Source organism: Telmatherina bonti, assembly GCF_933228915.1.
Source record: "Telmatherina bonti genome assembly, chromosome: 9".
NCBI lineage: Eukaryota > Metazoa > Chordata > Actinopteri > Atheriniformes > Telmatherinidae > Telmatherina > Telmatherina bonti.
The window spans coordinates 20193539-20210446 of NC_136627.1; the positions used below are offsets into that span (position 1 = coordinate 20193539).

The 16908-nt window shown below is 43.7% G+C and overlaps 1 protein-coding gene across 1 annotated transcript in view; it reads left to right on the forward strand.

Annotated features, from left to right (window-relative positions):
• The window catches only part of fchsd2 (FCH and double SH3 domains 2), a gene marked incomplete at its 5' end in the record, with an annotated part of 83678 nt that overhangs the window by 12886 nt on the left and 53884 nt on the right, over nt 1-16908 (forward strand). The window contains one exon of the mRNA XM_079245883.1: nt 8952-8997. Within this exon, the coding sequence (XP_079102009.1) occupies nt 8952-8997 (46 nt within the window). The remainder of the gene's footprint in view (nt 1-8951; nt 8998-16908) is intronic.

Sequence of the window (16908 nt, forward strand, 5' to 3'; positions counted from 1 at the left end):
AGGACCATGGTCTCAGATTTGGAGGTGCTGATTCCCATCCCAGCCGCTTCACACTCGGCCGCGAATCGCTCAAGCGAGAGCTGGAGATCATGACCAGATGAAGCCAACAGGACCACGTCATCCGCAAAAAGCAGGGACCCAATCCTGAGGCCACCAAGTCGGATCCCCTCAACACCTCGGCTGCGCCTGGAAATTCTGTCCATATAAGTTATGAACAGAATCGGTGATAAAGGGCAGCCTTGGCGGAGTCCAACCCTCACCGGAAACGAAGCCGACTTACTACCGGCAATGCGGACCAAGCTCTGACACCTGTCGTACAGGGACCGGACAGCCCTTACAAGGGGGTCCGGTACCCCATACTCCCGGAGTACCCCCCACAGGAGCCCCCGGGGGACACGGTCGAATGCCTTCTCCAGGTCCACAAAACACATGTAGACTGGTTGGGCAAACTCCCATGCCCCCTCCAGGACCCCAAAGAGGGTATAGAGCTGGTCCACTGTTCCGCGACCAGGACGAAAACCACACTGCTCCTCCTCAATCCGGGATTCGACTATCCGGCGGACCCTCCTCTCCAGGACCCCTGAATAGACCTTACCAGGGAGGCTGAGGAGTGTGATTCCCCTGTAATTGGAACACACCCTCCGGTCCCCCTTCTTAAAAAGGGGGACCACCACCCCAGTCTGCCAATCCAGCAGTACTGCCCCCGATGTCCACGCGATGCTGCAGAGGCGTGTCAGCCAAGACAGCCCCACAGCATCCAGAGCCTTAAGGAACTCCAGGCGGATCTCATCCACCCCCGGGGCCTTGCCGCCAAGGAGCTTTTTGACCACCTCAGCGACTTCAGCCCCAGAGATAGGAGAGTCCACCCCTGAGTCCACCAGCTCTGCTCCCTCATGGGAAGACGTGTTGGTAGGATTGAGGAGGTCTTCGAAGTATTCCCTCCACCGACCCACAACGTCCCGAGTTGAGGTCAGCAGCACCCCATCTCCACTGTACACAGTATTGATGGAGCACTGCTTCCCCCCCCTGAGCCGCCGGATGGTGGACCAGAATCTCCTCGAAGCCGTCCGGAAGTCTTTCTCCATGGCCTCGCCGAACTCCTCCCATGCCCGAGTTTTTGCCTCGGCAACAGCCGAAGCCGCATGCCGCTTAGCCCGCCGGTACCCATCAGCTGCCTCCAGAGTCCCACAGGCCAAGAAGGCCCGATAGGACTCCTTCTTCAGCTTGACGGCATCCCTCACTGTTGGTGTCCACCAACGAGTCCTGGGATTACCGCCACGACAGGCACCAACGACCTTACAGCCACAGCTCCGGCCGGCCGCCTCAGCAATAGAGGCACGGAACACAGCCCATTCGGACTCAATGTCCCCCGCCTCACTCGGGACATGGTTGAAGCTCTGCTGAAGGTGGGAGTTGAAGCTCGCTCTGACGGGGGACTCAGCCAGGCGTTCCCAGCAGACCCTCACAGCACGTTTGGGCCTGCCAGATCTGACCGGCCTCCTCCCCCACCACCTGAGCTAACTCACCACCAGGTGGTGATCAGTTGACAGCTCCGCCCCCCTCTTCACCCGAGTGTCCAAGGCATGTGGCCACAGGTCCGACGATACGACTACAAAATCGATCATCGAACTGCGGCCCAGGGAATCCTGATGCCAGGTGTACATATGGACACTCTTATGTTGGAACATGGTGTTCGTTATGGACAATCCATGACGAGCACAGAAGTCCAATAACAAAACACCATTTGGGTTCAGAGGAGGGGGACCATGCCTCCCAATCACTCCCCTCCAGGTCTCACTGTCATTGCCCACGTGAGCATTGAAGTCCCCCAGCAGAACAATGGAGTCCCCAGAAGGAGCACCCTCCAGCACTCCCTCCAAGGACTCCAGAAAGGGTGGGTACTCTGAACTGCTGTTCGGTGCATAAGCACAGACAACAGTCAGGACCCGTCCCCCCACCCGGAGGCGGAGGGAAACTACCCTTTCATCCACCGGGGTAAACCCCAACGTGCAGGCAGCAAGCTGGGGGCTGATGAGAATGCCCACACCTGCTCGGCGCCTCCCACCATGAGCAACTCCAGAGTGGAAGAAAGTCCAGCCCCTTTCGAGGGTACTGGTTCCAGAGCCCAAGCCATGCGTCGAGGTGAGTCCAACTATATCTAGCCAGAACCGCTCAACCTCGCGCACAAGCTCAGGCTCCTTCCCCACCAGAGAGGTGACGTTCCACGTCCCTAGAGCCAGCTTCTGCAGCCGGGGATCGGACTGCCAGGGTCCCCGCCCCTTGCTGCCGCCCAGCTCACACTGCACCCAACCCCTACGGCTCCTCCCGCAGATGGTGAGCCCACGGGAGGTGGTGCCCATGTAACCCTTTCGGGCTGAGCCCGACCGGGCCCCATGGGCGAAGGCCCGGCCACCAGACGCTCGCTCTCGTACCCCACCTCCAGGCCTGGCTCCAGAGGGGGGTCCCGGTAACCCGCGTCCGGGCAAGGGAACATTCATGCCCAGGTTGGTCGTCATCGTAGAGGTCGATGAGCCGTGCTTGGTCTGGTCCCTCCCCTAGACACCTGTTTGCCATGGGTGACCCTACCAGGGGCATAAAGCCCCCGACAACATAGCTGCTAGGATCTTCGGGACGCACAAACCCCTCCACCACGATAAGGTGACGGCTCAGGGAGGGGACAATTGTTAAATATTTATTGGATCTTAGCATGTTGCAGCTTTTACTTCCATAGACTGGTCATATATAGTGTACGTTTCTCCGTAGTTGTTGTAGGGTGTTGTGTGGCGCTGTGGCTTAGTTGGTTAAAGCACCTGTGTTTGAATCCTGGCAATGCCTTATTGTGTTGGTTATTAAATATGCTTGAGGTATTATGCACCAAAAATGTAATCAGAAATTTAGTAGAAATGTAAGTTAGTAGTCAAAAGTGAAGCATTTGCGGAAGTGCCAAAAATTGGAGTTCCCAGTTACCTTGTTTAGCGTTTAGGCTGGAGTTTGCTGGATGTCAATCATCCATGCTCACAGCCTCCCTCTTAGCTCTACCATCTCTGCCCATATTTATATTTTCTGGGGGAGAAGACACGCATAATGCTGCAATAATGGGAGCAACCGTTCACCAACCTTCAATTCAGCTGTTCATAAATGTAAAAGATCATGTAGTGTGCTTCCAAATATTACCCCAAGCATTCACAAAAACAAACTGCCCCGTGTGAGGCTCGAACTCACGACCTTCAGATTATGAGACTGACGCGCTGCCTACTGCGCCAACGAGGCCTGAAAACAGGCATGTGTGTTTTCTTCATCTCCCTCTCTCCCACTCACACATACACACATACGCAGAAACACTCACCACATGCAGACACACAGAAACACTCGCCACACGCACACATGCAGACACACTCACCACACGCACACACATACACACGCATACACACACACACACACACACACACACGCAGAAACACACGCCATACACACACACACACACACGCACGCACACATACACACGTATACGCACACATGATACTGACAATCATGGCTGGACAGGCTTGTGGAATTGAGGGGTATAGGTCACATTTCACCTGACAAGCATGGGGGGTGGGGCTGAAAAATCAAGACGGTCTCTTGCAGTAGAACAGTAATACCAGGCCATACCTCAGTTTTGTGTCATAATATTTGTGAAGATTTTAAAAGTTGCTTTTTAATTATTAATAATTTCTGAATCTAAATTTTTGAGTAATCTAGAAATTTTGAAAAGCAGGAAACATTCACAATAATACAATCTTTTATCAAGGGAAATGTTTGAAGTCTTGAAAATATACAAAAAGACATATTTTTACAATCTTCACAAACCATCTTGCTCATATTTCTTAGCACAATTAGAATTTGATGCTACCATCACAGTCAAGAAAGTGAAGAGAGGAAGACAAAGAAAAGCAGAAAGACAAAAACAAACACGTTTATAGAGTAGATAACTTTAGGTTATTTACATAACTCTAGTTCTGTAAGTAATATTAGTGAGATGTCTCACTATGAGATGCACCCCTTTGTGCAGCTCTGCGAAGCATTAATGTCATTACGCAAATCCTGATTGACTGGTGAATGTGTCGGTCCACATCAGGTAGTGCCACCTACCTTAATTTGCTCATGTGGACTGCACCGCCTCATTCAAGATAACCACCTCCTCTCTCTCGTCCAAGCAAGAAGGGTTGTCAGGTGAGACATCTCACTCAGTTTGGGTGCCAGCATGTGTAGCTGATTGAGTAACCCTCCTTGGCGCTTGATGTACGCCCCTGTCGTCATGATGTCCGTCCTCACCAGGACATGATATCCCACAAGGCACGGGAGAAAATTATTCAGAAAGCTGACCCTTGTCAATTCCACCCCAGCCTGTCAGGCTTGCATCCATAGTGATCACCTTCCTGGACAGACCTAGACCCATAGTGACTGCCTGGGTCAGGAAAGATGAAACTCTCCAACACACCAAGTCCTGACGCATGCCGGAGTGACCATCACTCTCTATGCACCATGGCACACTGAGTCCAGATCGCACAAGGTCACCCAAAGCTGAAAAAAGAATGGCAGATGCCATCAGTCCGAGTAATCAAAGACAAATCTGAACTGAACAGATCTGCCTTGACAAAAAAGTGCGAGGCATGCTCTGAAAACTCAGTTGTTCCACCGAGAGACGAGCTGTGAAAGTCGGAGTTCAGGGATAACCCCAGAAAGATCATTGTCTGCCACAGAGATAGCATGTTTTTTTCCGTGTTTATCCTGAAACCCAAATTGGATAGATGCTGCACAAGGGCCTGCGTGTGCGCCCTGGCTTCCTGCTCCAATTGTTCCAGAAGCAGCCAATGTCCAGGTAAATGGCCAAGTGGATGCCCCTGTCTGAGCGGGGCTGTCGCCACTTCTGTGCATCGTACAGATACTTGTGGTCTTAGAGACAGACCAAAAGGGAGCACCTGGTACTCATATCAGATCCCCTGAAAGCAAATCTCAGGAACTTCCTGTGGGGATGATAGACTAGGATGCCAAATATGCATCTTTCAGGTCAACAGAAGTGAACCAGTCATTCTCTCGAACAAGGCATAGCAGTGATGCACAAGTAAGCATCCTGAATTTGTATTTCCTCAGTTGTCTGTTCAGAGTCCCCAGATCCAGGATCTGGCGAATTCCGGTCCTTTTCCATTTGAGGACCAATGTCGTCAAATGTCCATTCTCTTCAACTTGCTCTGGCAAAATCCGTCAACCCAAACAGGTGGAGCTGGGGAACTACCAGCTGCACAGGTGAAGAGAGCAACTTTCAGGCCACCCGCTTCTTCTTCCTGGCCTGGAAAAAGGCAGCCTGTGTTGGGAGTGGTGGCACAGCCACAACGGTGGCTGATGTTTCTTTGACCAGTTGTCCAGACCGGGCAAAGTCAGTGGGACGGGGTGGGGTTTTGGCTGTTTAAGTATTTTAAACTGCGAAACTTGGGAGGCAGCAGGTGTAAAAGCTTTGCTCTGCGCAGGTGGGGAGGGAGCGGGAGGCTTCCGAGCAAGGCAAAGCTGGAGAGCCTCATCTTTCTTCTTTTTGGCTTCACATCATTGCTGCATTAAGGCAAACGTGGAACCTAAAATTCCTTCTGGGACAATGGTCATGTTGAGGGCATCGTCCTTCTCCCTGTCTGACAGGTTGGCGAGGTTGAGCGACCGTGCCTGTTCTCGCAGCGCCATAGTCCCCAGTGCTCTCAGCGTTGATCGCAGAGACATAGGTCCATGATGACCGGTATCTCCTCCCACGTTGCTGGGTCCTGTGCTTGCGAAAAATCTTCACACAACTCAGCTAAATAAACTGTAAGCAGGGAGAGGACATTGAGCGCTCTTGCTGAGAGGGCAGCTGCCTTGTAGGCCTTTTCAGTTAGGGCTGACAGAAAACAATTCGTGTTGAATGGCAGGCTGGGGCTCCTGGAAAACACCGCTGACAGCCGGGGGTGAAGATGAGCTGCCACAAGTGGTTCCATTGGAGGGATGCAGAACAGATCCAGGCTCTTCATCACCTTGCAGTCGAGGGACAAGGCCCTGGAATTGGGCTCCTGGTGCTGTAAAGGCGAGATCTCCCGAGTGTGCCACCTCGTCCAGCAGCTCCGGGAAGACGCGGAAAAGTTTTTTTGTGATACTTTTGCCAAAGAGCAATTTTTCCCTCCTGGTGGTCTCAGCTATGACAGCAAGCCAGGGGATGGCCAGTGGGGCAGCAGCACATTTGCATTTGTCAAGGACGTCTGAGCTGGGGAGGGGAGAAGAAGGTGTGCTACTCTCGCGTCTATCTCGACTAGTGATGGAGGCCACGGGCTGTGCAGCCCGGGCTGAAAGTACTGAAGATGTCATTTTCCTTTTCGTCCTCTGATATGAGGAGTTTTGAGACGACATCTTCATCTTTCCCATAGTCCCCCTAGTGTGGGGAATCCTTGGCCAGGTTTAGCTGGGAACCTCAGCTGACAATGGTCTCTGGTGTCACCACCGCAGTGGACTCTTTCGCCCCTCCCCCTTTGTCGGAAACGTCAGTGGAGGGGAGATAAGAGTCATTCCACCTCCTGCTCTCGGAGAGCGGACGCTTTTTCTTTCCCTCTCATTCCTACTCTGCCCTGCTGCTCTAACGGGCAAAGGGGAGCCTGTAGGTCCCAACAGAATGCATGCTGTTGGATATGTGATGAAGGTCATGTGCCTGTTGCTTCTTTCTGTGGAGGATTTCTACACAATTGGATTTATGATAACTGGGTTTCTGCTGTTTGGTGTGTGTGGTTTCCTGGTATGTTGCAAATTTTGGAAGACCTGTGATGGTCTATGCTGAGCAACTAGCAGCACTCGAACTCATGCGGTGATAGAGCTGAACCGTGAACTGGATGCCAGTCTGGCCCGAACTGGCATGCTGGTTGCTGTTCTGGCGCTCATACGTGGATGGGAAACATCATGGAGAAGCTGATGCTGTTTGGTGGAAACTAAACCCCCCCCCAACTCACTCTCTTCTCAGGCCTGTGGAACTAAACTGAACTCATCTTTTGAGGCCGCATTTACATCAGGTGGCACAGATGAACTGGGGATAGTTCACAGACTCACTCATTGAAAGCACACACATACGCACACTCACTGTTACAGACACCCTCTCCGATTTTTTACCATCTTCTCCGGTCCTTGTCCCTCCCTCCACTCATGAACAGCGAGTTGGTTGGATGCGTCTTCTCAGCTGCGAACTGACTGGCTGTGCTGGGAGATCCCACCCCTCCCATGCCCTCCCATGTGTTTTCCTTATGTTGTGATTGTCTGAATATGTGCTTTTCTAGACTGCCTTGTAAGGGCGGTACAGAGAAACTTCCTTTTTTTTCTCCTCCAACCCACGTTTACCTCATGTTGTTTATTTCCACTCTGTTAAAGGCGGCCCAGGCCTCAGTTTATGACTTGTTCTGTGATCTGTGTATCATTATGTGTTTGTTTATTATTATGTGTTTGTTTGTAAAACCTTGGGCGGGTTATACTGGAACCTTGAATTTCCACTCGGGGATAAATAAAGTATTCTTGATTGATATTCAGACAGGCTAACCTGGTGAGCTAGCCATCTGCAAAGACTTTTAATGGTGAACACAGCACAGTGTTGACATGAGCCCGGGACATCGATTGCCAGCCAGGTGTGTTCCAGCCCCAGACAGCACAATCTGACCTCTCTTGTGATTGGTCGGTTTGTAATTACCTGTTTTCAAAATTCTGGATTTTCTTACGTGAATTTGTTCAGTAACCATGGAAGAGAAACTGCAACACAATGCCATAACCCTATGTTTAAGTGTGAGCACACGTCACTAGCATCGTGTGCAACGGCCCACAGTATGCAAACGCCATGCGAGTTGAAATCCAGTTCAACTTACTTTACTTAACTTAGCTTACTCACTTAAATGTGAAAATGATCATTGTCCATGGTTACTGTTGCTTTTACAAAGATGTTCAACAACTCTCAAAAGCAGAGCAACAAAAAATAAATCTTTATTATCTCCCCAACCATTAGTTTGCTGATAAAATGGTAAATTCAATCTAACAGTGCCAAGAATATAAATGGGTTTTTTTTTTCTTTTTATATGTGTAGTTTTCTTTCTTGGACTACAAATTTCTTTTTATCCCAACCTGGGTTTTTTTGTATTTCCAAAGAGTAAAGGATTAGATCATTTTCTCTGTTTGCCATTTCCCATCTGTTTCAAGCAGACACAAATGTCTCAGTTTAAATGTTGTAAAGACAGAAATGTGACACATTTATAAGAAGTATAGGTGTTTTCACTTGTATCTTTTTTTTTTATTTAAAATTTTCCTGATTTTGCTTATGCCACGTGAAACAAAGATGATGAGGCATTCAAATCCTTTGTAAATGTTGGTATAGCTGAGTAATCCTATTCTGGAATCTCTTACTGAAGCTTATATTTAATTTGAGGGTGCGTGTCATATGAACATGGCATAAAAATACTGTCTATTAGTTTTAAGAATATGAAGGTTTTGCCATCAAATCGTCTCCCCTTTACATGCAGTTCAATTCATTTAGCTACATGTAGCTACATGTGTACACGGCTGCTATATTTGCTGTATCTGTGCATACAATTGTGGACTCAGTTTTGTTTTTCATTCTGCACATTCCTGAGCTGTGATAAGGTCTTTCACTGTCTCTTCTACCAGGATGTTGGGTGACATACAGGGCAAGAGGACAGTTTGGAGGAGGTTTGTCATTTTTGTGGGCCAGTAATGAGCTGATTATTTCTAGAGACAGCTGTTGAGAAATTTAGAGATAGTGGTGATTCAATACATGCATAATGTTGTGGTACATCAAGGTTTCTACAGGGTATGACAATGAGAGACCAGATTTCATTTTATTTTTGTGATGAGATGTGAAATGTACCCAATAATAGCCTGAATCCTTAACATGTCTGTTTTTCTTTTTGTAGGAGCTACAGTCTGAAAAAGGGACAACTGGAGCGGGACTATGCCCAGGTAAGATATGGCTGAAATTAAATAGATGCTTAGCCACATTTATTGTGTTACTCTTGTGATTCAGCCCAGTCGGTTCATGATTTCTTTAAGTCAATTAGTCGGGGCCAATCAAAATCGATTAGCCGATTAGTCTTTTAGTCATGATGTCATCAAGACATTGTCAATCTAAATTTAAAAATACTTTATTTCTAAAGGGAAATTGTAAAACATCTGTGAGACATTGTTTGTATATTTCATGTTGTTCATAACATGCATTTTGTTTTTTTTATTTTTAACATTGTGTGAACTTTAGTGTCCTTTATTGTTCAACTAGTAGATGTCAGGATTCAACCTGGGCTGGTTGCATTTAAGCTGGGGTAGGTAATCTTGCTCAGAGACATTTTTTGTTACTCTGGGTGAAGTGGTTCTTCATCCTGATAGAAGTCTTTACATTTTGTAATCATGAACAATAAGAAATATAGTTAGATCCCTCAGTTAACTGTAATTTTGTAAAACTGACCAATCCAAACGTTCGGACCGAAATGGAGTTGTTCATTTCTTATGTTTCGTAAGCTTCTTCTCCCGGCTCTCCTCCTCCTGCAGCGCATACCTGATAACGACACCCCGCATATAAATAGCGTGTTAGGATGAAATTACAAAGTAGTGAAGAAGAAATTCAGAAGGCAAAGATGGCTGAAAAAATGCAGGAAGGATTTCCCCAACCCAGCTTGGTTTATCCGCCTCCTCCCGCTAAAGAACTGAGAAAGAGAAAATAGTTGGTGGAAAAAGCTGAAAATAAAAAACCCCTTAATCACGCAAGGAGCAAAACCAGAGGGGAAGGAGCCAAGACAGGGTGCCACTTTCGAATCTTGCTAGCTCCCCAACATAACCTACACCAACTTTAATGGGGAGGCTGCTGTGCTAGCTGAACTAAGCAGAGTTCAGCAACAACAAACCCAGTTATTTTTCTCATCTTTCCATCATCATTTTAGACTCGGATCTGTTCCCTGCTGTATCGGTGAAAACTGTCAGAAACAGCTGATAAAATTTCCGACTTGCGCCTCCAAACCTAGATCAGAGGCTAGGTTTGGAAACAAGAAGATGAGGTAATTCTTCCTAGGTGAAGCAACAGGTATATTAAGAATTAGCTCCTTTAACTTTACCCACAAGTGGCTTTGTGGTGTTTATTGCTGAAGCTTATAGCAAACAGTCTATCCATCCATTTGCTAAACTGTTATAATGGAACCTATCCATTTAATGCTATATAGGCAGTTCCTCACAGCTAACTGCTCCAACATCCCTGCTCTGACTTACCTCTCTGTGTTATACCAACTGATGTGCTGTACTTCTCTCTTTCTCTTTCTGCTCTCTCAGCTCTCTAGCTCAACTTTAAAAGAGTCATGCTGTTCTTTTCACACAGCGCTGTAAGCAGCATTATGTTTCTTTTCACTGAGACATAACTCTCCTCACAAAAAGTTAAAATTGTTTAAAAAGTTGTTCACTTTGGGCATTGTTTTTACTAATTGTTTAATTAGTTAGTTTTGCATATCGTCACTATGTACATGACATACAGGAGGGACAGCAAAGCTCTTTCTCAAATAGACTGCTGCAGCTCCACTGTCATAAAGAAAGATATAAAAAATCATTCATTCCATTTACAACTAGAAAACCACTCGGTGATTGCATTCCTACACTAAGGTCATACGATTTCCACCCTGTGTTATAGTCCTATATTCATTTAACCTACACTGTTAGATTCAGTGATGATAAAAAAAAACCTTTAGCATTTGAAAAACAATATTTTTAATAGTCAAATGTTTATTAAAAACATAGTAACCTTGTTTCAGTTCTTCTTATTCAATATAATGTCAACAGCAAACAAACAATAGTTTTGTTTTTTTTTATCTTGCCGACTGTGTTCAAACTTTAATCTAATTTTTAAATGGAATTAAATTACAACCCACCACTCAGTTCTCCTATATTTTGATGTAGACCAAAAGCAAGTTTTTTCTTTTATTATCTAGGTTAATCAATAAGAACTGGGTTTACCCTGATATTATAGTCTTTTCAAGAGGTGTAACCTACCTCTCATATATTTTCCACATCATTATAATGACATTTTGTATTAACAATTTTGTGTAAAAAAACATTATTTAATTTCTCTTTGACCCAGTAGTTATGAATCCTTTTAAAAATTCTTGTGTCCACAATGCAATCTAAGTCAGACCAAGAAATTGTTTGACTTAATCTTTTTAAATCAACCATTTGTCTGTCCATCTATGTGTCTATCTGTCTAGCTGTCTAAGGATTATTATTATTATTATTTATAATTCAAGGGAATGAACATAAATCAACCAAAAATGCGTGAAGGATGCCCCGAACAGCATACCGAACATAACATGTTGTCTACATTGTAGGAAAATTACTGCTGACTGTGTTACTGTTTGTTTTAGTTTTTATTTCATCTGCTGCACATTTGGCAGGATGGCAGATGTTTAAGCCCCCTCTGTCATTGCTGTTTATCTGACTGAAGCCTCTACAACTGTGTAAAAAAGAAAAAAGAAAAAAAAAGAGGGAGAGAGAGAAAAATAAAATAAAAATTACTAGTTTCAGTGGTATTCTTCATTAGAGACCTTGAATCTTAGAGACAATAATTTGCATTCACATCAGATTTTTATTTCTTTAAAAACAATATTAGAAAAGGTTTGTGTGCAAAACAGAATTTATTTAGGTTTATGGCAGTTTATGCTTTCTTCACTTGATTTGTGTGTGTGTATATATTTATATATATATATATACATATATATATATATACATACATATATATATATATATATATATATATATATATATATATATATATATATATATATATATATATATATATATATATATATATAGAAAGGAAGTGCATTGTAATTTGCTGTCAACATAGATCAAAAGCTTTCTGAAATCACTCCTTCTGGTTTTTCTTTAACTGATTCTTCAAGTGAATAAAAATTCACACATGTGCTGCAGGCCACATTTGGTTTCACTTCCTTTATTCCTGTTTTGTTATCTACAGATGTTGCAGCGTTTCTTTTGCTCTTTCTGTTTTGCAACTCATGCATATTGGCTATTGCTTCAGTCATCATGGTTTAATTTTTGCTTCTATTTCAAGCAAAGAACATAACATGTCAGCAATCTCAGCAGACCCCTTGATTTAACACCTTTGAAAAAGGGGAAGAAACCTATCTGTCAGTGCTTATCACGCATACCAAAATTACTAATAGATATTAATTAACACTTTTGAAAGAGTCATGTCTATACTGTCTTGAAGTACTGCTTTTTCACATCTCAGGATTTCATTCAGCAAAAATTATTTTACCATCAGGTAAAACATTTTTTATATAAATTCTTGAATTTTTCTGACTATGCCGTTATTGCAGCAATATTTAGGTGTAATATGTGCCTCATATGTGCTCTTTTTTTTGGGCTGCACGGTGGCGTAGTGGTCAGCACTGTGGCCCCACAGCAAGATGATTGCTGGCTTGAGCCTTAGCTGGAGAGAGGTGTAATGTGGAGGGTTATTTGTCTCTCTGTGTTGGCCTTGCAATGGACTGGTGACCTGTCCAGGGTGAACCCTACCTCTCGCCTGTTAATTGCAAGGATAGGCTCCGGCTTCCCTGGGATCATAAATTGGACTAAGCTGCATAGAAATTGAATGAATGCAATAGCTGTGCTGAAATGAAAGTGATACATTTATGTTTCTATGCCTAGCCTTGTCAGACTGATTTAATGACAGGTTGGGATACATTGATAATGGTATACAGATACAATGTATGCTTGTACTTGTACTGTATTCATAAAAGTTTTCTGATACTACAGAACCAATATCAACATTAAAAACTAGGGCTGTCAAAGCTAATGCAAAGAAATTAATTTGTGAAATCATTACTTTATTTATTGTTAACACATTAACACATAAGCACCAAAGTTATATAGAGTTGCCGCGTACATATGGAGTAGAGACAGACCAGAGTACAGCTCCTGCTACACCTACCTTTCTAAAGTAGTCCATATAGGTTTGTCTTTCTGGAAGGTTAATACTTTTATTTCTTGTTTTAAGTATTTAACATATCAACAGTTGGGTTAAAGGCTCAAGATGCCTCTGAAAACCACTAAACCCGGTGAAAAGTCCAACACAAATGCCCTAGATTTTAGCTCTGCCAGCTGACCACACATCAGCTATGCTGTCGGAGCTCAAGACGTCCTTCCAAGAATTTAATAGAAGATTGGGCAGCGTTAACACAATCATCGGTAGCCACCACAACAGACTTTTGTCAGTTGAAGAAAATACTGACACTGTTCACCTGTGACTGGAGGAGGTAGAAACTTAATGCACTCAGCTTCAAACTGATAGAAAGAAGCTAAAGATGAAGCTAAATGACCTGTAGAAGCAGATGCTGCAATGTTTGGCTGGTTGGTCTCCCTGAGGAAATGGAATGTCCACAACCCATACAGTTTATATTGTAACTTCTGCTAGAGGCTTTGGGTCAGGAAATCTATTGCTTCCGAACTGGACCGGTCTTACTGCAATGCAACTTTCAAACCATAGCCTGCGGAAAACTGTGACCTGTTAACCAGCGTCCTGGACTGGAAAGTTTGCAGGAGGCATGCTGCGTTACCAGGGCCCTTGGGGTGTTTGAATAGAGGAAGAATTATAAGAAACTGATGTCCTTCCTCTACAAAATGAGACTGAAGCCATCTCTTCATTAGCTTGACTTTACATCACCCAGTGGGATGGCTCCCGTGTCTCATTCTGCTCAGTGACTGAGGCAGAACCATTCATCCAAGCATTTGGTAAACTGTCCTGACTGTTTACTTGATTAGGTCTGGGGTTTAAAATTATTACTCATGCCATGTTAAAAATCTGAATTTGGCATTATCTCAGAAAAAGAACCTTATTCTGGCTACGTATGTGCTTTGTCACAGTGGTGAGCCCAATCTACCAAAACCTATTTTATCTTCTTTACAATGAAGAAGATAAAATAATTTCCCATAATATTTCCCATAATATTATCTGATATTATGAAGTATGAAGCCAAACAAGTTACAACATCACTTGGGGACTTTTTATTTTGAACACAAAGAAAAGCCTGTTGGTTACTTGAGAAAAAAAAAAAAACCACCCAACTACCATATATAGCAGAGTTGTTTTACTTAAGCAGCATCTCACTGAAAACTCAGCTCACCTGAAGCAGTTTGCTGAGATTCCTGGTTTTAAATGTTTTACACCATAGAGGAAAAATGATAATACTGACACTGACACAGTTTTAACTATAGTTGACTACACTGCAGCCAAAATATTACATATTAAATAATGAACTAGTCATAGTTTCTTTGATTCATGTGATGGGGGTGGGCTTGATTGTCTCAGATGAAAAGGGGGCCCTGCAGAGAAAGTTTGGGAACCACCGCTTTAGACAATGGGTGCAGAATGACCCGTTTTGTAACTGAATTGGTATTAGCCAACACTAAACCTCCAATATTGGTATCAGTATCCAAAGTGAAAAAAAAAGGTTGGTGCATCCCCAATGACAAACAGTGCATGTATGAAGGAGAGTTATTATGTATTTGATCTGCCAAGAAGCAGCCTGGCAGGCCTTACAGGGAGTTTTTACTTTGCAGTTTGACAGGTGGTCAAATAAAAGGGAAAGTTTCATTTTCCCCACAGGAATATTTACTATTGTTTTGAATGTGGCTAAACCTCCCCTGAACCATTCAGTCAGTTATTCTTATTCATATGACAACCACTTTATAGTAAGGTGCTGATTAGTCAGGACACAAACACACGCACAAATCATGTTTCCCAAACAGAATATTTATGCCAGTAGACACTAGTTGAGTTCCTATGGAGTAATCAACTGGTGTGCTTGCCACCAACAATCTGAAAAACCAAAGCCCGACGTCTACTGTGTTTAATACTTCTCAGCTTGATCTAAAATAACATTCACGTGTTCATCTATGACAGTACTCTTTCACCTTCAAAGTCCTTGTGCGGCTATATGAATAACAACCTAAAACATCTCATTCCACTCGTAAGTTAACGTTACTGTACAGTTATTCAATCCATGCAGCTTCCATTCAAACAGTACTTGTTTTGCAGCCCTAATATTTTCATCATGTACACAGGAGAGAAGTGTGGAGGGAGGGGAAGAGGAATGTTATTGTTTGTACATATGAATGTGTGTGTGCTCATGTATGTCTTCATTTGCATACTGTTTGAATGATTAAGTTTGCTGCGGTCAACCCGCCAGATTTCAGACACTCATTATCTTCCCCTCTCGTCATTCAGTCTCGCCTGTACACACTCTCTTGCAATTCTCCCTCAGCATTGTCTTCACCTTAGAAATAGCGGTTGCTTAGCAACAAGGCCTTTAATCAGTAGGACAATGGAACCCTTCTTAATTGTACATGTTAGTGTGTGAATGTCTGAACAGTGGTGTTTTTTCATCATAGATGTTTGATGAATGGAAAATATTTTGTTTAGTGATACCAAAATAACAACAAAAATATCCTTTCTTCACTTCCTTCATGTTAGTAGTTTACTCCAGTCTGCTGTTATCGTTTTGGCTTTCTAAACCTTTAGACACTCAGGTGGTGGACTGTTGGCAGTAACTCAGGAAAATGGAACTAATTAGTTGTTTTAATGGAGGAAGATGGGGAAGCTTTAAGGAACTTCTAAAATGGCAAGAAAAGATAGTTACATACACATTTAACAAAGCAGCTAGAGAAATTGGGGAAAATGCTGGTGTGGGAGGACAGCAGATAGCCAAAGAAAGTGAAGATGCTGTCATTTAACCTTTGTCCTCTCAATGTGTCAAACCAGGCATCCCCCTGTGAGGGAGTCAGCTGCAATTACTAGCTGCCAATCAAAAGCTCTATGCCTTCTCTGTGTGTAATTACGTGTGTTCACATGCGAGTGTGTTTGCTATTTGTCTCATGTTCCCCTCCTACAATCAGCATTACTGGAATAGTTTTAGACTGGGGTCACACTTGACTGTACTTCCCAAAAAGGCTTGCCTGCTGTGACTGCCGCTGTGTGCCTGCGTTCCACTGAGCACTCATAATGCACTGTGACATGTACATCAGATTTAACATGATGGGAGATATTATGTGTTATGTAAGCTCTGTAAATGAATTGAGACTTCTGAGAATTCTTATTTTTAGTGTGTACAACAGTTCTGAAAAAGTGAATGATCCAGAAATGGACAGTTTCTCAAGGAGTTATTTTAGCTCATATTATTAACATTAAATTTTTTCCACTTGCCCTGGCCTTTTTCTTTTTTTTTTTCCTTTTTCCTGCATCACGACTTTAACAGTAGCTCAAGCACTTATCTGCAATAAGTATTTAGCTAATCGTGGCCACTGATTGGATGATCCCAGAGAGGTGATTTTGTATTTCTCTTGGCAATAATCTCTGTCATGCTTTCATTTGCTGAATTTAGACCTAGCAGAGGGAGGCGACTTCTCTGTTTTTGCTGCTGCACACATCACAGATACATACCTCTATTAATATATATGCTGTTGCAGGTTGTTGGATTATTTGTATTTTTCATAATATTGTCAAAATTTTTATCAATGTAAATCACAATCAGTGAAGTTTTTCATTTATTTAAAAAGATTTATAAATCCAGTGAAGTAATTTATGAAAACATGCACAGAGTTTTGTCATTAAGAAGGTAGACTTGTTGGTAACCTAGTTGTGATATTGTTGTGGGAACCGAGTGTGAGAGAATGATGGTAATACAAGACTGGATGAGCCAGAGGGAATTACAGAGCAGAGCGGCCATAACATTTGTGCCAACAGAAAGTATTAGATCATTTATTAATTGTACCAAGTGTCTAGATAGGCCCAGATTCAATTATAACAGTTATCAAAATGTTGAA